The sequence below is a fragment of the Pelophylax lessonae genome (genome assembly GCF_965119305.1).
Source record: "Pelophylax lessonae genome assembly, chromosome: 6".
NCBI classification, from domain to species: domain Eukaryota; kingdom Metazoa; phylum Chordata; class Amphibia; order Anura; family Ranidae; genus Pelophylax; species Pelophylax lessonae.
The window spans coordinates 53,060,464-53,083,645 of NC_138773.1; the positions used below are offsets into that span (position 1 = coordinate 53,060,464).

General features: G+C 45.4%; 1 protein-coding gene across 1 annotated transcript in view; it reads left to right on the forward strand.

Moving 5' to 3' along the window:
• The window catches only part of DRG2 (developmentally regulated GTP binding protein 2), a 38,629-nt gene that overhangs the window by 9,779 nt on the left and 5,668 nt on the right, over positions 1-23,182 (forward strand). Inside the window, exons 4-10 of the mRNA XM_082261834.1 lie at positions 818-878; positions 1,840-1,930; positions 2,332-2,404; positions 6,857-6,947; positions 9,653-9,750; positions 13,036-13,112; positions 22,537-22,625. Coding sequence (XP_082117960.1) covers positions 818-878; positions 1,840-1,930; positions 2,332-2,404; positions 6,857-6,947; positions 9,653-9,750; positions 13,036-13,112; positions 22,537-22,625 — 580 coding nt within the window. The remainder of the gene's footprint in view (positions 1-817; positions 879-1,839; positions 1,931-2,331; positions 2,405-6,856; positions 6,948-9,652; positions 9,751-13,035; positions 13,113-22,536; positions 22,626-23,182) is intronic.

The window sequence follows — 23,182 nt, forward strand, 5'->3', positions numbered from 1 at the left end:
TTCAATGGCCAGAATATCGGTATCGGCAACGAAAATCCGATATTAGTCAATCACTACTGTGGATGCCACAAAGGCATTAGGCCTTCCAGCCCCTGTCCAGTGGTGGAGCCCACAGGTGGGAATATTGGCCCGTATTCGCATTCACAGTAAGGGACCTGCTCAGAGTTACCAATTGTGCAGCGTCCTCCGTTATCTGGGTGGCCTCAGGGGGAGACGTGTTTCCAGGAATGTTGCTGGACAATGCGTTTTAGGGCTTTAAAATGCATAGCCTAGCAACACGTTGCCAACATATGTACACAATCCTTCTTTGAAAATGCAGAACACCACAACGCCTGGTATATCTGTTGAAGTGTACTGTGGAACAATGTTTTTGGGAGCCATTTTTCAATGAATGCCACTGCAATGCACAGCATATGTGTGTGACAGTGGGTGGTAATTCACGTTTTTTGCACGTGTTGCCACACACCATAAGGGTGAATGAGCCCTAAAGACAAACGAGCCAAGTACAAAAATAATAAAAAAACATTGTGTTATTTGTATAGCATTTATCACATGAAAGGTCATTGATGCTTAGATACCGAAAACAAATTTTACCACATCAGTTTGTTAGTTAACTAAACTTTATAACTTTATCAGTTAGACAGAAATGTCTGAGAACTAGGAGCATGCACCTGCAGCAATGGCAGTTAACATTCTCACAGCAAGGGGCATTCTGTGTGAGGACTTAGGGGGCATATCACAGGAAGTTGAACAGCATTTTTATATCCTTCTTCTTTTTTCAATACTTCCTTTCTTTTTCTTTCTTTTTTTTTTTCAGTACAAAGGAGCTAACATCCAGCTACTAGATCTTCCTGGAATCATTGAAGGGGCAGCCCAGGGTGAGTGCTGCTCATGAGCAGTTTGTTAAGCATCACTTGGCTTATTGTTTATTCTATAGGCCTGGTTTGAGTGTCATTTGCTATCCCCATGATTAATCTCCAGGGGACGGAGTGAGATGTGTTGGGGGTGTGGCCTGGCTGGAGTCTGGGCTGGGTCCGCCATTTATCTCGCTTAATGCACATGGGTCTGCTTCATGATGTGCAGCTTATGGATCTCTTTTCCTTTGACATTGCCTGTTGTGACGGTACTCACAATCACTGGGAATGAAAGACAGACCCTATATGTGGGGCCCTTGGAGTAATGTTACTTTGGATTTAAGTCCATATCTCCCCAAGACAGTCAGACTCCTAGCAGATGCCAGTCTCATCAGCTCAACCACCTGTTTTCCAGACATTGTTAAATATGCTGATTTACTGACCTGTTATCCACTGTGGGTTCTGTGTTTACACTTATTATAATGTCTATTGAATTTCATGAGCTCGAAGACAGCAGTCTGCTAGTTAATTGGTTCAGGTTGATTGAATCATTGTCATCTATTAGTTACTAGTGGAAAAGTAGAATACGGTTTGTGTTGGTTGTCCTTTAGATAATTAGTTCAGGTTAGTTCTGTTTCTGTATACAATTTCATCTGCATATGATAATGTAATCAGGCACCTGACCTGGTGTGGTAATTTGATCAGGAAGGGGGTGTTTCCCTGTGCTGTATATATTGAGTGTTAGACTGTTCAATAAGGGAAGGTTCCAGAACTTGTACAAGCTAAGTTGTCGGCTAGCTTTGTATGGGGGGGCGGCTTGAATATCTGATATCTATGTTCAAGCCGTATACTGACAGAAGCCCACAAACACAGTGTGGGTCGCGGTTCCGTTACACCTGTCATTTGGGTGCCATATTTAGGGCTAAAAGGAAGACCCTCCCTTAGGTGATAGATGGGACTTTAATAATTTTCTGTTATGTTTCAGGGAAGGGAAGAGGACGGCAAGTAATCGCTGTGGCTCGAACATCGGACGTTGTCATCATGATGTTGGATGCCACAAAGGGTGAGGTCCAAAGGTTAGTAAGTTCATGAAGTCACCTATTACACACTTTTTATGTTGAATCTGTTTTTATTCAATTTAAAGCAATATAAACAATAAAGAATGAAAAGATAAGAGAAATAGTCCATGTCCATAGAGAAACAGAAGATAAAGTATACAAGGATAGCACAATAATAACAAGTCCGGTGGTACAAAATTATAAGATACAGATCTCTGAGACATGGAAGAAATAGGTTTGGAAACTGACTTTTCTTTTTCTGTTTTCTTTTCAAGGAACCAGTAGTCCACAAGATATAGGCATTTAAGAATGTGACATATATAACCACTTAATGCATATCCACGTATCCCTATGTTGGCTGACTTTAACGTCATAATAAACTGCAAACTTTTTTGACTGTCACCTTTTTTTTCTGTCAGATCTCTGCTGGAGAAAGAGTTGGAATCGGTGGGAATCCGACTGAACAAGAGAAAGCCCAATATTTATTTCAAGGTGGGTGATCGTTTTTTTAAATCAGAAAATACATTTTTATTGTACAAACTTGCAAAAGCTTCAAATAGTGCTAATTTTGGCAGCAAATTTTAGTTTTAGTTATAGTCTTTTGACTAAAATGCTATTGTAGTTTTAGTCATATTTTAGTCCATCTAAATTATTTTAGTTTTAGTCATATTTTAGTTGACTAAAATCTCCAGTACATTTTAGTCCACAACAAATCGAATGGGTTTAGGCAAATTGTAATGCATTTTTTAAACATTTCTGTAGAAATCCCAAACTAATTATATACTGGTGTAAAAATCAAATTATTATTTATGGTTTTAAGGTTTAAACATGCACTACAGATTAAAGTCTTGTACACACTATAAGAAAATCTGGCGAACATTTTCGTCCAAAGAATTATCGTACGATTTTCGTATAGTGTGTACACAACTTTCTACAGATGATTCAGAATTTTCGTTCGAAAATTCTCAAAGGAACAAACTCCAAAATTTTTCTCGTATAGGAAAAAAACTAACGATTTTTGCTTAATGTGTACCATTTTCGTACAATTTTTGTACAAGAAAAATCAGAAAAGAAAGACTGCGCATGATCAGAAACAATAAACAACAAAAAATGCCTTTGTCGTACGAGAATTTCCGTACGAAGTTTCGTACAAAAATTCTTTCATGGGTTCCGATTTGCTGTAAAACAACCAGGAAAATCGGACAACCGTTCGCCCGATTTTCTTAGAGTGTGTACCCCACTTTAGCCATTGTGATATATAACGTCTTTATAAATAAAACCAAGTTTCATAAACAAACAAAAATATTGCTTTTTGACAAACAGTAGTGCAAATTTAAATTTTTTTTTTTTCTTGTATTTTAAACTCCTATTGGCTGTAACGTAATTGCACATAAATATATTACCAACATTAATTAGTAAGAAAAAAAAACAAAAAATAAAGCCTTTTTTTTTCTCTTTCAGCAGCTTAGCTTACTTCTGCTTATGCAGTGGTGCAATACATTTTTAAACTTTAAAGCGGAGTTCCACCCATTTTTAATAGGTTGGATTACATAGATGTATGTAATCCCCTTTAAAACGGCTTTTACCAATGGAAACTTTTTTTTTTTTATTTGCTAGTAAATACCTTAATTTCTGCTTTATTCCTCTTCTCCTCACTTCCGGGGTCCGATCGGCGATGACGTCATTTGGCGATTCGCAGTGTGTGCTGGGATGTATTCCATGCCAGAAATCTCGCAGTATTACCCAGGAGCTGAGCTGTACTGAGCCGTGCCTGCCCCGCCTCCTCTCAGTGAGTTGTACTATATGCATTGTATTCAGGCCGTTCTCTGCCCCGCCTCCTCTCAGTGAGCGAGGACTGAAAGCATTATATCCTTACTGAGCTCACTGAGAGGAGGCAGGGCAGAGCACGTCCTGAATACAATGCATACAGTACAACTCACTGAGAGGAGGCGGGGCAGGTCACGGCTCAGTACAGATCAGCGCCTGGGTAATACTGCGAGATTTCTGGAATGGAATACATCCCAGCACACACTGCGAATTGCCGAATGACGTCATCGCCGATCGGACCCCGGAAGTGAGGAGAGGAGGAATAAAGCAGAAATTAAGGTATTTACTAGCAAAAAAAAAAAAAGTTTCCATTGGTAAAAGTCGTTTTAAAGGGGATTACATAAGTTACGAAAATGGGTGGAACTCCACTTTAATGTGCTATTATTACAGGCTCTGGATGAAATTGCATTGCGGATTTAGAAATGGCCAGCAGAGTAGTGTTAATTTTGATGTCCAGTTTCGATTTTAGTTTTAGTTTTAGTCATAGTCTCTTCTCCTCTCTTCTTCTCTCTTCTCCTCCTCTTCTCCTCTCTTCTCCTCTCTTCTCCTCTCTTCTCCTCTCTTCTCCTCTCTTCTCCTCTCTTCTTCTCTCTTCTCCTCTCTTCTCCTCTCTTCTCCTCTCTTCTCCTCTCTTCTCCTCTCCTCTCTTCTTCTCTTTTCTCTTCTCTTCTCTTCTTGACCTATCTACTTTTTTTCTACTCCTGTTCTCGGGGAAAAAAGGGAATAGACAGCCCCATACCTTACTTGGTAGTTACACTTCTTAGACTTTATGACAAACAAAATAAGAGAAGAGAACTATCTGAAATGCTCTTCACCTATACTTATCTGAGATTTACGTATCTCAGAAAATTGTTTAATTGCTGGACATGCAAGTTATATGACTGAAGTTTTCAATGTTTGCACATAGCGTCGCACGACCGCGCAATTGTCAGTTAAAGCAACCCAGTGGCGTATCGCTAAAATGGCCTGGTCAGGAAGGGGGTAAAACCTTCTGGAGCTGAAGTCGTTAATGTGTGTGTGTATATAGATTTAGGACTAGTGCACACTTTAAGAAAATCGGGCGAACATTTTTATCCAAAGAATTTTCGTATAGTGTGTACACAACTTTTGACAGCTGATTCAGAATTTTCGTACGAAAATTCTCTAAGGGACAAACTCCAAAATTTTTCTCGTATGGAAAAAAAAAAAAAGAACGATTTGCGTTTAATGTGTACTATTTTCTTTTCTTTTTAAACGGTTTTTATTGAAGGCAAAAGAAACATGGTACAGCAATATGCAGTGGAAACAGTAGGTACATGCCTAGATAAAACAAGGCACATTGAGATACAAAACTGCTGTATATAACACACAAACAACATGTAGCAAATGCAATACGTATATGGGATCGACCCGGCGTCTTGTCTGGGATGCAATGAGGGTGCGCTCAAGCTGTAGGTGTGGCCGAGGCCACGCTGCGTGGATGGACCCCCACACAGAAGGGGTCTCAACCAAAACCAAGGTATAGCTCTTAAGTGGGTACACCAGGGGCCGAGTGGGCTGTGTTGGCAGGGTTGGAATGAAAGTGAGGTAAGTAGGGGAGGGTCGTGGGGGGGGGGGGTATCAGCAGGTGCCCGGAGGGAGCCTCGAACCCCCTTAGGGGCCCAGGTGGGAAAAGAGAGCCGGTAATGAGGGCGACCAATCAGGTGAGTACAAGGCTGTCGTCAAGGCCCGGTGGTAGGCAATGGTCAATCCAGGGTCGCCAGAGCCGTTCATAGGGAGCCAGTTTGTTCAACAAAATTGCTTCCGTTTTAGCATGGAGCATGGATTGGGTAACCCTGTGTAGCATAGCCAGATGACAGAGCGTGGGGGTTTTCCACGCTTTCGCGATGGTTTGCTTTGCAGCCGTCGTGACATAAAGGTAAAGTTTGAATTGACGGTGTGTAAGGTTAGGTGGCTTGCGATTCAGGAGGGCAGATGTCGGGTCAGGGACAAGAGGGATGCCAAACATGGTAGACAGAGTTTCGTGCACTTTGGACCAGAAAGCTTGAACCACAGGGCACTCCCACCAGATATGTGCGTGGGTGCCTGGGAATTCGCATCCCCGGAAGCAACGTGGGGAGTACTGAGGTGCATATTTAGAGATCCTAGCGGGAACCAAATACCATCTGGTGAGAACCTTGTAATTTGTTTTGAGTGCAACAATATTTGGGGATGCCGATTTGGTAGCCTGCCAGATTTGTATCCAGTCCTCATAGTCAAGTGTGATGTGCAGGTCACGTTCCCACTTGACTGTGTATGTGGGCGGGGTGGTCTCCTGAGCCGACAGGAGGTGGGCGTAGAGGTCAGAGAGGAGTCCTCGTCTGTGAGGGTCGGTTTAATGTGTACTATTTTCATACTATTTTTGTACAAGAAAAATCAGAAAAGAAAGACTGCGCATGATCAGAAGCAATAAACAACAAGAAAAAGGCGTTTGTCGTAGGAGAATTTTCGTACGAATGTTCGTTCATCGGTTCTGATTTGCTGTGAAACGACGAGGAAAATCAGACGATCGTTTGCCCGATTTTCTTATAGTGTGTATCCCACTTAAAAGTATTTGCTAAAAAATTGATTCAGAATTGTACATTTTAAAAGGACTGAATTGATGAGGATCTGGACAAAAGTTTATTTATTTATTTTTTTTTTTTTTTTACTTTTTCTTGCAAATGAAATCTGATTAAGGCCCTATACACGATCAGAAAATCGTACGAAAAATACCGCTTTCAAATCGATTGTACGATAACCTGATCATTAGTACACAGCTTCCGAGAGCCGATCACGACAGCTCATCCTATATTATCCAATGGGTCAAGCACAAATATTTTTCTCCTATGATAGCAGATTGTACGATTTTTGTTTAATCCGTATAGTTGTCATTACATAACTTACAGATTTTTATTCTGTCATACGAGAATTTTTGTAACTTTAGTAAACTCCTTATTTTCGATATAAGACTAGCATGCAAAAAAAGAAAGCGGACGATCATTCGTCCGATAATCTTATCGTGTGTACCAGGCACAAGCCAAAGAAGAGTTATGTAATGAGTAATTCAATCTACGTATAAAATGAGTAATTTGATCTGCATCTGCTTTTTCCTTGCAGCCCAAGAAAGGAGGAGGAATCTCATTCAACTCTACTTTACCTCTCACCCAGTGCTCCGAAAAACTGGTGCAACTCATTCTTCATGAATATAGTATCCTTTTTGCCAAAAACCATAAAAGGATAATTAAATAACACAAAGCGGTAATGTTAGGCAAATCTTGTGCAAGTATTTGATGCAAAACATTGTTTCTGCTGTCGGCTGCAAAATTATTTGAATCGATTTGCATGTTACCATTGATGTGATCAGCTTAATTTACCAACTCATGTATGGCATAGGTGCCAGTTTCTTATACCAAGCATTCCCATGTAGACTCATCTGAAAAAAATTCACCAACCATTATAAAGATTTCGCTATACAATAAGTAAAGGTAAGGTGGCTTTCAACCCCAACACTAACTATTCTTGAATTTGTTTCCATTCCCCTCATCATACCTTATCCTGCCTACCCTGTATAAAAAAAAAAAAAAAAAATCTGTGTACTGGGAGCTGTAACATTACCCACAGGCTTCCATGGCCCAGCCATTGACGGCACTCCCTCCTCTCCCTTCAGCAGCCACTCACTGACAAAGGGGAGCCGGTGTAACGTTAAAAAACCCTACCCCCGTGAAAATTCCCTACCCTTGTCACTTCCGGTGAGGGTACGTCAATCATCAGCTGAACCGCTTCCCAGTGCGCATGCTCACAGCTGCGGAGGGTAGGGAATTTCCACGGGGTAGTGTTTTTTAATGTTACACCGCGTCATTCATGAGCTGTTGCCGCGCGTCCCTCTGCGCATGCCCAGTCACTAAATGAAATTATCTCGGCTCCAAGCCTGAGACTTCCCTGCAGGCGCGCGTCATTCATCAGCAGGTGCGGCATCCCAAATGATCTCGGCTCCAGGAAAATGTTAAAGCGGCGGAGTCTATGAAAATTTAAAACATTTTCCTGGAGCCGAGATGATTTCATTTAGTGGTTGGGCATGGGCAGTGGGACGCGCAGCAACAGCTGATGAGTGACGCGGTGTAACTTTAAAAAACACTACCCTGTGAAAATTCCCTACCCTCTGCAGCTGTGAGCATGCGCAGTGGGAAGCAGTTCAGCTGATCAATGACGTACCCTCACCGGAAGTGACGAGGGTAGGGTTTTTTCACGGAACACGGGAGCTGCAGGATCACGTGACTGGCCTGTAGCGGACCTAAAAACGGTAGGTATACTGATCCTACACAGGATTGGCAGGAGAGGTTTGTAGGGGGACACTTATAAAAATAGTTAGTGTTAGGCTTGAATTTAACTTTAACCCAAGAACTGCTGAAGCCATCCCAGATACGTAACATCTAAATTTGGTAACTTAAAGTGGTTCTTCGGTTATTTTTAAAAAAAAAAGTGAAAGTCAGCAGCTACAAAAACTGTAGCTACTGACTTTGAATAATTAGACACTCACCTGTCCCAGGATCCAGCGTGTCCTCACCTGGGCGGTCCCTGGCATTGGCATGCTAACTGTGGGCAGCTGGCTGTGACTGCTTGTGGCTTCACTGCCAGCTGCTCAAAGCTCATGCACAAGCCCAATCTGATTGGTCCTGACGCTTTCTGGGACCTGTGACATGCCCCAGGGTGAAGGGGGTGTGAACTTTCATTCAGATCACGCAGCTATCTGACCAGAAGTGGGGGAGTGGGTACCTGTCAGAAACAGGTACTCGCTCCCCCTAAAAAAAAAAAAAATGAAGTGCCAAAACTGTAGAAAGAGGGAGGGAGGAGGAAGAGCAGAACTTCCCCGTTTGGGTGAAGTTCTGCTTTAAAGTACTATTAAACTCTCACTGCAAAACTTTTTTGTTTTTAATTTAAATCCACCATAAAAGTGTGAAACTATTTTTTCTCAGTTGGACCTCAACCATTCACTTTTTCAATCTTTGATAGACTAATTACTCAACCTCCTCTGCACTTCCTGGAGCTTCCACTTCGGGAGCCAACACTGTTCACATTGATTAAAGTTCACATTGATGACAGTTCACCTTACTTCATGATTAGGGACTACGTGTCCCATGATCCCGCACACCTTTTAGATTAAGAGCACGCATGTTCATATGTCAATCAAAGCTGTCTGAAGAAGTAAGGCTTTGGTGCTGCTTGCGCACATGGAGCATTGTGCAACAAGATGCTGTCTCAGCTGAGAGGGTACATGTAAGGTTAGCTATGCTGGGGGGTCCAGAGTCACCCAGCGATACTCTGCAAGGCAGCATAGCCACCCTATGGATGGAAATTCGGTATACAGTATTTTCCATGCCTGGAATCCTTTTACTGGTAGCAACTTGCCTGGATCACTATTAAAACAGGGCCAATACTTACCTGCTCCTGTTGTGTTGTTCCCTCATTGGCTGGCCCAGAGGTGTCATTCTGTCACCATGTAGCAGGGGACACTCCCAGAAGTTTGCTGGATGCTGAAGATTGTTTAGATGGTGGCTTCTTATCAATACAGAGATTGGGAGAAACTACCTACTTTTCAGAGAAGCCTTCTTTGTGTACTTTTATTTTAGATACAGAGCCGAAAATCATGGAAGCAGTGCTGATTTATTAACCTTTTTTAGATTTTGCTTTATGTATTCATGCATTAATAGGTATGTTTGAGGTAGACAGCCACTGAGTTGTTTTTCGTAGTCACCTGTCTGGTTTCTTTACTGGAAAACAGAACAGGATATCTGATCACAATAGGAAGCAGCACTATCCTCCTTTCCCAAAAAGGATTGCAAGGTGGCCATTTGTGGTCACATCTGCCCTCATTGAGGCCTTGTCTGTAGAATAGTCTTTAACTTACTTTTCCAGAAATGTTTAATGCCGAGGTCCTGTTCCGAGAAGACTGCAGTCCGGATGACTTCATCGATGTCATCGTTGGGAACCGGGTGTACATGCCCTGCCTCTATGTAAGTCCTAACTTCTTATTTAGAAGATTTAAACTCTAGGATGACATGTTAATTCCTATTGTAATGTCCCTTCTTCAGATGCAAGAAGTTCACCCCAGGCCAGGTAGTACAAAAAAAGATTTTAGCAAGCCTTAGTGCAGGTTCCTACATGCTTTGGTTTTGTAGGTATTGAGCAAAGGCCATGGAAGTGAATACACTATTTATTAGTTTCTGCACTGTAAATAGTATTGGAATAAATTTATCACTTATTTTGGAATTTGTTTATTTATTTGCACATTAGCACCTTTCGCACAAGTTAATCACACACAGTAAGATCCGACCGATCCGATTGGATTGATACGTGTGCTGCACTTATTTTATTTTATTATATTCCATTGGTGTCACTTCTTTTTTGTGGAGTCTATTATATGAAGTTTACATACAATTTCACCCCGACACTTGATCACTTATAGGTAGCGCCGCATCAACTTCTTTTGCACTTTATTAAGCATGCCATAGTATGCAAATATGCTGTGCATACTATGACATATGCTCCTAGGGGCCAAAAAATGTTGCTTTAAAGGGGGTTATATCACACACACCGTCACCTTTACAGTGCCTGCAAATCTTTGTGATTGTTCTCCCTGATGATTTGTAGCTGCTACATTGTTGGTTCTGTAGCTGGCTTTGGCATTTGTCTGTGCAGCCACAAACTGCTGGCGTGCAAGGGTCAACAGCTGCCTTGGATAAACTGAGTAGTCACCAAAGCTAGCTCCAAACATTGCAAAATGTCAATCATTCAGCAAGTAAGCTGCAAGAAACTGAAATCTCTGTGACACAAACCCATTGCTGACTGCTTTTCAGTTTTCCTAGTAGCAAGCAAGCAGTTCTGTAGCTCCTACAAGGTTTTATTTGTGACTTGCCCTATTGCTGTACAGAAATGTTTGAGTGTACGTTCTCACCTTTCCTGCTGCTGATCACCGCTCTCATCCTGATGTCTCTGATGAAACTGATTCTTCTAGGAGTGTCCTGTCTCCTGGTTCCCCTGCAGCTCTCACTGGTCCTGCTGACCTTGTCACTATTGTGCCATGTAATAAGTGGAGATCTGAATCGGTGAACTGCAACCAATTTCCAGAAGTGTTGGTTTCCCAATGGACTTCAGAAGGCAATTTCTCCAAATTAGAGGGGCATTGAGTGGCGTGGGCAGCAGGAGAGATGAGAATGTAAATTGAATCACTGAAGTAGACACCCCTACTACAATGATCCCCACTAGCTTCTGTTTCCCACACCAAGCAGCAGCTGCATTCTGAACATAGATCAGCCACTTGGCATGGGCGCCATTGAGAGAATTCTTTTCATTTTTTTTAATTAATGCAAAATGTTCTCTGATTGAACAAAGTGGAGAGTGTGACATCTCTACCCCTACCTCGCCAACTTGTCCAATCAGTGAATCCTTTGCATTAGTTGAGAAAAAGGAAAGCATTCCCTAATGGAACTGGTGCTGAGCAGTCGACCTCCTGTGTTCAGACTGCAGCAGGGCAGCTGCTCAGCTTGGAACCTAGAATAAAGTGGAGATCACTGGAGTAGTGGTGTCTATACAGTGATTTCCAGCTTCCAGGGGGAACGGCCAGCTTTGGTATATGCATATGTAAAAATATTTTTACCTGAAATTCTTTAAACTGGTTCTAAAGCCTCAAGGTTTGTCACCTTAATGCATTCTATGCATTGAGGCTAAACGCCTTCTGTACTGCTGCTCCCCCCCCCTTTTTTTTCTTACCTGAGCCCGATCTGGCCCAGTGATGTGCATGAGTGCAGCAGCTCCTGCCGCTGTCTCTCTCCTCATTGGACAGATTATTAGCAGCAGGGACCATTGGCTCCTGCTGCTGTCTCTCTCCTCATTGGACAGATTATTAGCAGCAGGGACCATTGGCTCCTGCTGCTGTCTCTTTCCTCATTGGACGGATTATTAGCAGCAGGGACCATTGGCTCCTGCCACTGTCTCTCTCCTCATTGGACAGATTATTAGCAGCAGGGACCATTGGCTCCTGCCACTGTCTCTCTCCTCATTAGACAGATTATTAGCAGCAGGGACCATTGGCTCCTGCTGCTGGCTCTCTCCTCATTGGACAGATTATTAGCAGCAGGGACCATTGGCTCCTGCTGCTGTCAATCAAATCCTGTGATGGGACAGGGATTAATTCCCACTGTCTGTGTCAATGGACGCAGCAGCGGGACTTGGGAGCGAGCCCGCATGGGTGCCCTCAGAGAAAACGGCTTTCCGTGGGAGCACCTGATGAAGAGGAGGAGCCTGGAGCGCCGGCAGGGGACCCCAGAAGAAGAGGATTAGGATGCTTTGTACAAAACCATCGCACAGAGCAGGTAAGTACAGTATAGGCATGTTTTGCTATTTTTATTTAAAAAAAAAAAGAAGCTAAGGTTTACAACCACTTTAACGCAGTTAAACACCACCGAGCTGTATTATGCCCCTGAGCATTAATTGTTACTAATGGTTGGGTTTCTTGTTTGAGTGTGGAGGTCACACTAGTGTATGGAAAGCACCCTGGACCTGTGAGCTTAATATAAAGTTTATGGCAATCCTAATATATTTTTAATGGTCACCATAAATGTTTTAGATGTAATTTGTCCTGGAAGGTTTCCTTGATCCGGGGTTTCAGCTGTCACTGAGTGACATGGCTGAGAGGTCAGGCCTCCTTTAGTGAGATTGATACACCTTGATGGAACGCAGTAGGGAAGGTGAACTGGACTGTTTTACCCTTCCTGGAAAAGAGGAAGGTTAAGGATTGTGAACTCCCAATTTTAGCAGGACCCAGAGGACCTTTAGAAAGGTGGAGATCCGCTTTCATCACGCAGAAATGTCAAACCGTCTACCACGATAACAAATGATTGATTTTGGGTTTTACACACATTAGAAAAAGTACTTTTAAGTGGAGACAATAAACTGACAACCTTTGTGTACTGTATCTTTAGATAAACAGTGTTGTCATCCTAGGGCAAAGTGTTATGTCTATAGAACACATCCCACTTTCATCATCTCCATAACCTAGGGAAAGGTGTTTTGAAGTGCTCTTGGTACTGAGAACAATGCTAACTGAGTTTGAACATAGTTATCAGCTTTCAAGATTTCTGGCAGGATCAACATGTATTTTTGCACTTAGTGTACTGATATAACATAATACTTTACATGATATATTTAACAGACCAAACAAGAATTTTCTTGTTAGAATTGACATACCCTTTAAGGTTGGTGGTCCTTTTAGTAGCCTCTGTTTTGATTTGTCTGTACAGGTATATAACAAAGTAGATCAGATCTCCATGGAGGAAGTGGACAGATTGGCCAGGCAACCTCACAGCGTGGTAATCAGGTGAGCTCAGGGCTGTCGACCTATAATAGATCTTGCTTATCAAAGTGCCTAAATTAATGTATTTTTTTGTCAGGTGACTGTTTTTTTTTTTTTTTCTGTCTTTAGAAAACTGAATATAACTTGCATTTCCAGCTACAACTTTTGGGAATATGGGAATGTCATTGTTTTAATTGCTATCCAAGTCCAAGTTTTTGGGCAGATGATACCCCCTACCTCTTGCCCTCATTTCTTTTTATGAAATTTAGCGGAGACAACTCAGTTTTTTTTTTTTTTTCTTTTAGGTGCCTTGTTAAGTTTCCTTTGACTGTTAAAGTGGACCTAGAGTCCTCCATTAAACCCAGAAATGTCACCAAGGCTGCGCTAAAACCTTTCCAAGGCTTCCATTTTCTGCTTAATAGGGAATAGCTACTGCAGAGGCTGGAATCTCTATGCAGACAAGTGCACTTTGTTAAAGAGTCAGCCGGTGCCACTGTATGCACACTGTTCCCACCATTGGCTTTGGCTCAGTCCTAAAAGCAGCATTTTCTGATAAGCAGAGGAAAGGTTAGTGTCTGAAGCTTCTGTCGCTCCTAAGATGACCATACACTTATTGACATTCATTCCTTTTTGGCCAGCCAAGGATGAATTTCCGTCAGTGTGTGGGCTCCTCTGCTTACCAGAAGTTGATTTTTCTAGGGAGGGAAATATCGACGTAGTTTGACTTTAGATGAGCTTTTAATTGCACACAGTTGTGCAGATACCTGTAGGAACCAAAAATCATAAATCACCTGTCAGACTACAACATATTGCTGAAATCAGTTTCTGACAAATCTGGCCCTAGCCCTTCTTCCTCTCATTCATTTGCCATTTATTGCCCCCACCAGTTATACAGACACCCACTCATTTGGGCGGATTTAGTTCACCCGAAGCTTATACTTTAGATCAGTGTTTCTCAAACTTTTTTCAGTCAAGGCACCCTTTAAAATTATAGACAATCTCAAGGCACCCTTTAAAATGATAAACAATCTCAAGGCACCCTTTAAAATGATGGACAGTCTCAAGGCACGCCAGTCCAAAAAGCAAAAAACTATTCTAATAGCTTTATATAATGCAGCAACATCCAAACAAGTAGGACACCCAATGTTAGCGGTGATTTTCTGTCCCAAAGCAAATACACTTTTGCATACTGATTCTTATTAGTATTCCAATGTTTCTCTTCTCATTCAATTTCTCTCCATCAGTCAGCTAATGTAACCTCAGTGCTGAGGGAGAGGAGCAGAGGAGGGTCAAACAAGGATGGCGTGGAGGCAACAGACATCCTCCTTAGCAACTGATGAAGTCATTAGTTGTTAAGTTGCAAGTTTCTAGAAAGTAATAATGAAAACCGGTGGCTTTGTGTAATTTAATGGCAGGCTTGATCCACCTGCCAGCTTGTCTATCATTTTTGATCAATGTTTAGGCAGTTTGCCAGGGCAGCCCTGAAGAAGCCTCAAGGCATCCAAGGGTGCTTGGGCACCTTGGTTGGAAAAGGCTGCTTTAGATATAGGTGGTGACTAGAGGGCTGAGTCAGCCCCCAGCTTCTTATACATCTTGGATAATCCCAACAGTGAGACCTCCCTTCCACAATTACTGACACTTCTCCTGTCCAACAGAGGGGGTTTGTGTGTTACTGCCCACCCTTGTGTGTCCCAGCTCCTTCTTTTACATGCTCCATAATATAAAATAAATACAAAATCTAACAAGGAAAATGAGAAGCGTTCATAATAGGCACAGCAGGTGTGCAACATCAGGAACTCCACACAGAGAGCTTACCGATAGAGCTCCTGAAAGTGAGGGGGTTTACACCACTCCAGCATCTACCAAAATCTGAAAAGTGGTAGTAAAGTCCGCTTTTTGATTTAAACCTACAAGAAAGCCTATAATAAGGCTTACCTGTAGGGACAGTAAATATCTCCTTGACGTGCACAGCTTAGGAAATATTTACTTTAGTAGCAGCCGGTGACGTCACCGGCACTGCGCTCTGAATGGAAGGTGCCGTCCATTTAGAGCTTTGTGTCACAGCCGTGACTCCCATGTGCATGCATGGGAATGACGTCATCACGGCTCCACCATTCAAATGGCTGAAGCCCACGAACCCATAAGGAAGACCAGGTGAAGATGGAAGCGCCAACAGCGGTGACAATGCACCTTGGAGAGCCTAATTTTAAGGTAAGGTATTTTCCTGCAGGGGCCCACTTGCCCCCAAATCATGTACCTGTACGTCATTTGACTTCAAGTGGTTGTACCGGAGTAATGCCTGACGGTTGGCTCTCTTGTAAAAACAACCAGAGCAGCTAAGCAGCCGCTCGGTTGTTATAAAAAGCAGCGGGAGGGGATGTACCCCCACCTTCCATGGCTCGCCCGGGCTCTCCTTTCCCACCAGAAGACCTAAACGACCAGACGACATATCCGCCGGCTGGCCATAGACCCAAAGAAAGCCGGTATCCGCTTTAATCGGGTCTTTATATATGTCGCCAATTTGTGAAAATCAAAAGTATTCAGAAACTTTAATCATTGTTAATGCTTTCAAGTGCAAAGGAGGGATTTGGGGTCTTTTAGACCCCAGATTCCTTGATAAAGAGTACCTGTCAGGTGCCTATTGCTGTCACATGGATGTTTACATTCCTTGTGACAGCAATAAAAGTGATCAAAAAAATGTAAAGCAGCAATAATTAATAAAATAATATAAATTAATAATAATAAAAAAAAAAGGAACATGCCCCAGTCACCCTGTGCTAGTGGTCAAAGGCAAACGTGTGCGTCGGTCCCGAACACACGCATGCCGCGATCATACCACATGTGAGGTATCACCATGAATGTCATATCATGGGCAGTAATTATAGCACCAGGCCTCATCTGTAACTTTAAAGTGGTTACCTGTAAAGGCTTTCAAAACATCGCCTATGGATGATAAAAATTACGACGTTTGTCGCCATTGTGCGGGCGTGTGCAATTTTAAAGCGTGACATGTTTGGTATCTATTTACTCAGCGTGACATTGTCTTTTATATCGTACAAAAAATTAGGTTGGGTATTGTGTATTTCTCTTACGTCCTCCGACAGTCGCCGCCTCTTCATATTCGTCACATATGGGGTATTAGACTTTGCTCCGAAGGAGTAGCTAGGCAACAGAATATGTTAACAATAAAGCTTTTAACATATCCCACCCTCAAGGGGTGGTCCCCTCAGTCAATACCCTCCTACTTCCTGCAACCATATCTCAGTTTTAATGTCTAGCTTGTCAGGAGTGGCTGGCTCTCTCTGTGCTGGGACTTTCTGTCCCAGACTCTTTCTTCTTTTTAAAATTTTGTTTGAGTTTTTCTCTCTACCTTTTACTTAGCTGTTATTTTGTCAGCGTTAGTTAGTTCTTCGGATGAAGAGGATCATGCGGGCTGGGTCTCGGGCTGATCCCCCTGGTCGCAGGTCGTGGGTCAGTGGCTTCCCAGTCTGCCATCGAGCGTTCAGCCAGGTAACGCTCCTGGCACAGTGAACGACCCATCCCTGTTCGGTGCAGGGATGATTGGTGAGGTGGCTACCTCACTGGACGCTGTGCGGTTTCTTAACCCCCCTTGTGTGCGTCTTGAATGCGACTCTCCCTGCCTCATGTGCAGCGGCTTGTTCGCCTGTGCGGGTCCCCCACGCCATGTGAGGTAAGTGTATTTATGTGGGGACCTGTCTGTCTGGGGGGGTGTCAGTCTGGGACTGTGTAACCTGCCTCTATTCACACTGCTTGTCTCCCTATCTCTCGGCTGCATGCTGTGGGCTGCAAGGGGGGGGGGAGCTGTATGACACTGTGTGTGTCAGACTGGTCAGTGTGAGAAGCTGTGTGCTGTGGGGCATGTTTTTTTGGCATGTTTGGGCATATACAGCGATCGCTGCGGCGATCTGACATGTATTCTGATATTGGAATGTAATGTGTGTTTTAATGCACTGTGGAGCGGCGGTTTCGGCGCCAAACGACGCCATTTTGCCTACACTCGCTCCGGCCGCATGGTTTACATGCATGGCGGCCATTTTCTTGTAGCCTCCATAGGCTTACATAGAGCGCCCTGGCAGCATCACTTCCTCTTTCCAGGAACACCGATCGAGGCAGCGGCGAGGGTCTCCTCAGGTTTTATCCTTCTGTTCTTGCTATCCATTGCCTGTGTTCAGTTTGCATATTCCCTGTGGGGGTCTCATTGTGCTTGAGTGTGGTGCGGTGGGCTGCGCTTGCCGCTCTTGCTTAAAAGGGGCAGTTAACCCTTGGTTGTCTGGCATTACAGGGGCAATGGATTCTCAGGAGGGCAAATTTCCTACAGTATTGGTGGAAAGCCAGGGGACCGCTGTTTCCCCCCCAGGGGGGGATTTAGCCACTATTGTGGCTGGCCTTGCTGCTCAGGTGCAAATGCTGGTGGCTGCTCAATCTACTAAAAGGCCCAGAGTTGCTCTTTCCTCTGATTCTGAGGGTGAAGGTGATGGGGCTGTTATGGCAGGGGCCTCCTTATCGGGGTCCCGCTCCTCTCTTGATCTAGTGGGGTCTGAGGTGGAGGCTGAAGTTGAGGGGGTTGATAATTCTCCCCCTGGCTCGCCTGAAGAGCTTGCAATCATGGATGAGTTGATTGCTTCCATTAAGCAAACGCTGCGTTTGCAGGACGAAGTGTGTCCCCCCGCTGCCTTGGCGGCTTATGGGACGCAGAGGAAACGCAGGACGCCGCAGGTTTTTCCCTGCAATGATGATTTTCAGCGCGCTGTTAAGGATCAATGGCGCAATCTGCGCAAACCTTTTGCGGTACCAAGTAGATTCAAGCTGCGTTATCCTTTTTCGCCTTCCACTGATGAAAGGTGGTGTGTGCCTCCACCAGTGGATCACGCAATTGCGGTTTTGAACAAAGCCACTGCGATTCCTGCAGAGGATTCCCCTGTTTTCCGTGATGCCACGGATAGGAGACTGGAGTCTCTTGCCCGTCATACTTATTCTGTTACGGGTTCTATGCTTAAGGCTCTGTTTGCTTCTCTCATGGCGGCCCAGGCGATCGCAAGTTGGACGCAGATGCTTAGGCGCGTCCTAGTGGCCGACTCGGCCTCGCCGGCGACCCTGGATATGGTGGATCAAATCCACCAGGGTGTCATGTATCTGTGTGATGCGGACCTGGACCTGGTTCCGTTGGCTGCACGTGTGCACAGCGTGGCGGTGTTGTCTCGCCGCCTGGTTTGGTTAAAATGTTGGTCGGTGGACCAATCTTCACGTAAGACCTTAGCCAATCTGCCTTATGATGGGTCTCGCCTTTTTGGGGAGTCCCTGGATGTGTTGATTAAGGGGATCACCGGGGGTAAGAGCACTCTCTTGCCCCATTTCCCCAAGGCTAAGGGGGCTTCTGGGAAGAAGCATGCTAATTTTCGGCCCCCTCAGGGGTCCTTTCGTGCCTTTCGGCCGCACTACAAGGGCAAACCGTTCAAAGGTCAAGGCTCTCAGAAGAAGCCCTGGTCTGGTAAACAGAAGTCCGGCCAATCCGGATCTGCAGCCCATAACAGTTCGGCCTGAAGGGGCGCCCTCACCCAGTTTTGGGGTGGGGGGACGCTTGCTCGGTTTTCTTCAGCCCTGGTTGGCCCGTGTGCGGGACAGATGGGTTCAGGAAATCGTTCGATCTGGTTACAAGATCGAGTTTCTCTCTCGGCCGGAGAGCAGATTTTTTCCCTCAAATCTTCAACTGTCTCCAGAGCGCTTGCGGGACCTGCACCTGGCGGTGCGGGACCTAAAGGGCTCAGGGAGTGGTGGTTCCGGTGCCTCATCGGGACAGGTTTCGGGGGTTTTATTCCAATCTGTTCACCGTGCCCAGAAAGGAGGGCAAGATTCGTCCGATTCTGGACTTGAAAGCTCTGAACCGCTCTGTGCGGGTTCGCAAGTTCCGCATGGAATCCCTGCGGTCGGTGGTGGCTGCCCTGGTTCCGGGGGAATTCATGGCCTCCATCGATTTGAAGGATGCGTACCTTCACATCCCCATATTCGAGGGTCATCAGAGATACCTTCGATTTGCTATTGCGGAGGATCACTACCAGTTCGTGGCGTTGCCCTTTGGTCTCGCCTCGGCTCCGCGGGTCTTCACCAAGGTGCTTGCACCGGTTCTGGCATTATTGAGGGCCCAGGGCGTTTCTGTCCTGGGGTATCTGGACGACATTCTGGTTCGGTCTGCGACCAGCCAGGGTCTGGAGAAGGACCTGTCTTTCACGATGCAAACTCTGCAGGAGTTTGGTTGGACGATAAATTTTCCAAAGTCGACACTGAGTCCGTCGGTTCGTCTCCCCTATCTGGGAATGATTCTGGACTCGGTGCAGGCGAAGGTCTTCCTGCCGGAAGACAAACTCAGGACTCTCCGGGAGGAAGTCAGGTCCCTCAGGGACGTTCCGAACTCGTCTCTGCGGACGTGTATGAGATGTCTGGGATTGATGGTCTCGGCCTTCGAGGCGATTCCTTTTGCCCAGTTTCACACGCGGGGTCTCCAAGCGGAGATCCTGTCCAGGTGGGACGGGCGACCTCATTCTCTGGATCTTCAAATCTCGTTGAGTCATCGCACCAGAGGAAACCTTCTGTGGTGGCTCCAGTCCCCGTTGGTGTCCGGGGGCAAGTCGTTTCGTCCGATCTCGTGGACGGTAATCACCACGGATGCCAGCCTGTCGGGCTGGGGTGGAGTTCTGGGCGTTCTGTCCGCCCAGGGGACTTGGTCGGAGGGGGAGTCTTCCCTTCCGATCAACATTCTGGAATTGCGTGCGATAAGTCTCTGTCTTCATCGCTGGACGGACCGGCTGCAGGGTTGCCCGGTTCGGGTGCAGACGGACAATGCCACGGCGGTGGCCTACGTCAACCACCAAGGGGGCACCAGGAGTGCCCGAGCGGCTCGAGAAGTGGCCGACATTCTGTCTTGGGCCGAGACTCATGTCCCGGCGATAACGGCGGTTCACATTCCGGGAGTGGAGAACTGGCAGGCGGACTATCTGAGTCGCCAGACCCTGGATCAGGGGGAATGGTCTCTCCACCCGGCTGTCTTCCAGATGTTGTGCGCGAAGTGGGGTCTTCCAGATGTGGACCTGTTTGCGTCTCGTCTCAACATCAAGGTGAAGAGGTTCGTGGCAAGGACGCGCGACCCTCGGGCAGACGCGTCGGACGCGTTAGTGGCCCCGTGGCATCAGTACAGGCTGATGTACGCGTTTCCACCGATTCAGTTGCTGTCCAGGTTCCTTCGCAGGTTACACTCGGAACGCAACACGGTGATTCTTGTGGCACCGGACTGGCCTCGCCGGTCCTGGTACGCAGACCTCGTGTATCTGGCGGTCGACGCCCCGTGGCGTCTACCTCTTCGAGACGATCTACTGTCTCAAGGACCGATATACCATCCTGCTTTACAGTCGCTGGCTTTGACGGCCTGGCTGTTGAGACCGAGGTCCTGAAGGAGAGGGGTCTCTCTCCGGAGGTCGTTCATACTTTGATCAACGCGAGGAAGTCTTCCTCAGGGAAGGTTTATTACCGTACTTGGAAGGCCTATTTTGCCTGGTGTGAGTCCAGGGGGTTTTCACCCCGCACGTACTCGGTGTCCCGTGTGCTGTCTTTCCTTCAAACGGGTGTTGATCAGCGTTTGGCGCTGGCTACGATAAAGGGTCAGGTGTCTGCTCTGGCCGTTCTGTTTCAACGTCCCGTGGCTTCCAACCCATTGGTTGGCACCTTTGTTCAGGGTGTGCGGCATCTGGTTCCCCCTAGGCGGGATCCTCTGCCCCCTTGGGACTTGAATCTCGTTCTATCTGTGTTACAACGTGCTCCTTTTGAACAGATCAGGGAGATCTCGTTGTCTATGTTGTCCAAAAAGGTCGCCTTTTTGGTGGCGATCACTTCGGCCCGCAGAGTGTCGGAGCTGGCGGCTTTGTCCTGCAAGTCTCCGTACCTGGTTATTCATTTGGATAAGGTGGTCTTGCGACCTAATCCTTCTTTTCTTCCGAAACGAGTTTCGGAATTCCATCTTAATGTGGATATTGTCTTGCCTTCGTTGTGCACGAAGCCTAAACATCCAAAGGAGGTGAGATTGCACTCTCTGGATGTTGTTCGGGCGATAAGGGTTTACCTTAAATCGACTGAGTCTTTTCGAAAGACGGACTCCTTGTTTGTTCTTCCAGAGGGTCCTCGGAAGGGCATGGCGGCTTCGGCCTCTACCATCGCCATATGGATCAGGCAGACCATTGAACAGGCCTATGCCTTGCAGGGGAAGGTTCCCCCTGTGCCTGTGAAGGCGCACTCTACTAGATCTCTGAGTACGTCTTGGGCCTGTCGTCATGGGGCTTCTGTAGCCCAGGTGTGTAAGGCGGCGACCTGGTCGACCGTGCACACTTTCACGAAATTCTACAAAGTAGATGTTCAGGCATCGGCGGATGCTTCCTTTGGCCGCAAGGTTCTTAGTGCGGCTGTTCCCTAGGGTCCCTTGTTGGGGACTCCTGGCTGTTGGGATAAGTTTTTTATATCCCCTGGTTTTTTTGTCTTTTCCTGGGTTGTTGCTCCTGTTGAGCACTTGTTTTTTGCTGTTGCCCAGCTGGTTTCCTTCCTTTGGTAAGGTTCCTTTCCTTGATGCGGAGACTGCGTTGCCTTTCGGCGCGGATGCGTTTCCCACCCCTCATGTTTGCACTGCTTTGGGACGTCCCCATATGTGACGAATATGAAGAGGCGGCGACTGTTGGAGGACGTAAGAGAAAACGGAATTTTTGTAAAATCTTACCTGTAAAATTCCTTTCTCTGAGTCCTCCGACAGTCGCCGCCCCCGCCCCTCTTTTGGGGTTTGGTTGTATACTCTACTGCTATTCCACTAAAACTGAGATATGGTTGCAGGAAGTAGGAGGGTATTGACTGAGGGGACCACCCCTTGAGGGTGGGATATGTTAAAAGCTTTATTGTTAACATATTCTGTTGCCTAGCTACTCCTTCGGAGCAAAGTCTAATACCCCATATGTGACGAATATGAAGAGGCGGCGACTGTCGGAGGACTCAGAGAAAGGAATTTTACAGGTAAGATTTTACAAAAATTCCGTTTTTTGCATTAAAAATTTAAAAAGTGTATTTTTTCCACAAAAACTGTGCTGTGCAAAACCCACCAATTTATTCTCTAAAGCCTTTGCTTTAAAAAATATATATAATGTTTTGGGTTCTAACTCATTTTCTAGCAAAAAAAACCTGATTTTCCCATGTAAACAAAAAGTGCCAGAAATGCCTCGTCTTCAAGTGATTAACCTCCTGCTTTCCTGAAGGAAACCCATACAAACACAGGAACCATGAAAAAAAAAAAAAGCAGATGGTGCCCTTTCTGGAATAGAATATGGAATTGCAGCTCTTGTGCCACCAACGTGTTTGAGAATGTTTCCTAACCATCTCCTCCTTTTTTTTTTTTTCCTCTTAGTTGTGGGATGAAGCTTAATCTGGACTTTTTGCTGGAAATTCTGTGGGAATATTTGGCACTCACCTGTATCTACACCAAAAAGCGAGGGCGTAAGTAGCATCTACAAGTTTAACATCTTTGATTCTTCCTTTCATCCTGTAGCTCTATTGGTGTGTGTGTGTGGGGGGGGGGGGGGGAAGTAATGGGTCATTTAAAAAAAATATATTTTTATGATGAACTGAGCACAATCCTAGACCATACTGAGATGACCTTTTTAAAGAATCATTCCAGGCATGGCTATATTATACATAGTTACATCGATCCAGCTTGAATAAATGTAAATCTGTATAAACCAGGGGTCTTCAAACGATGGCCCTCCAGTTGTTCAGGAACTACAATTCCCATCATGCCTAGTCATGGCTGTGAATGTCAGAGTTTTACAATGCCTCATGGGATGTGTAATTCGGCAACAACTGGAGGGCTCTAGTTTGAGGATCCCTGGTATAAACCATACCTGGGCGATTCCCCTGAAAGCTGGAAATCACTGAAGTATAAACTTCTACTTTAGTGATCTCCGCTTCCGAGTCCTGTGCTGACCGGTCAGCCTGATGCATTGGAAATACAGGAGGTCAGCCGCTCAGCATGTGCGTCATTCAAAGAATGCTTT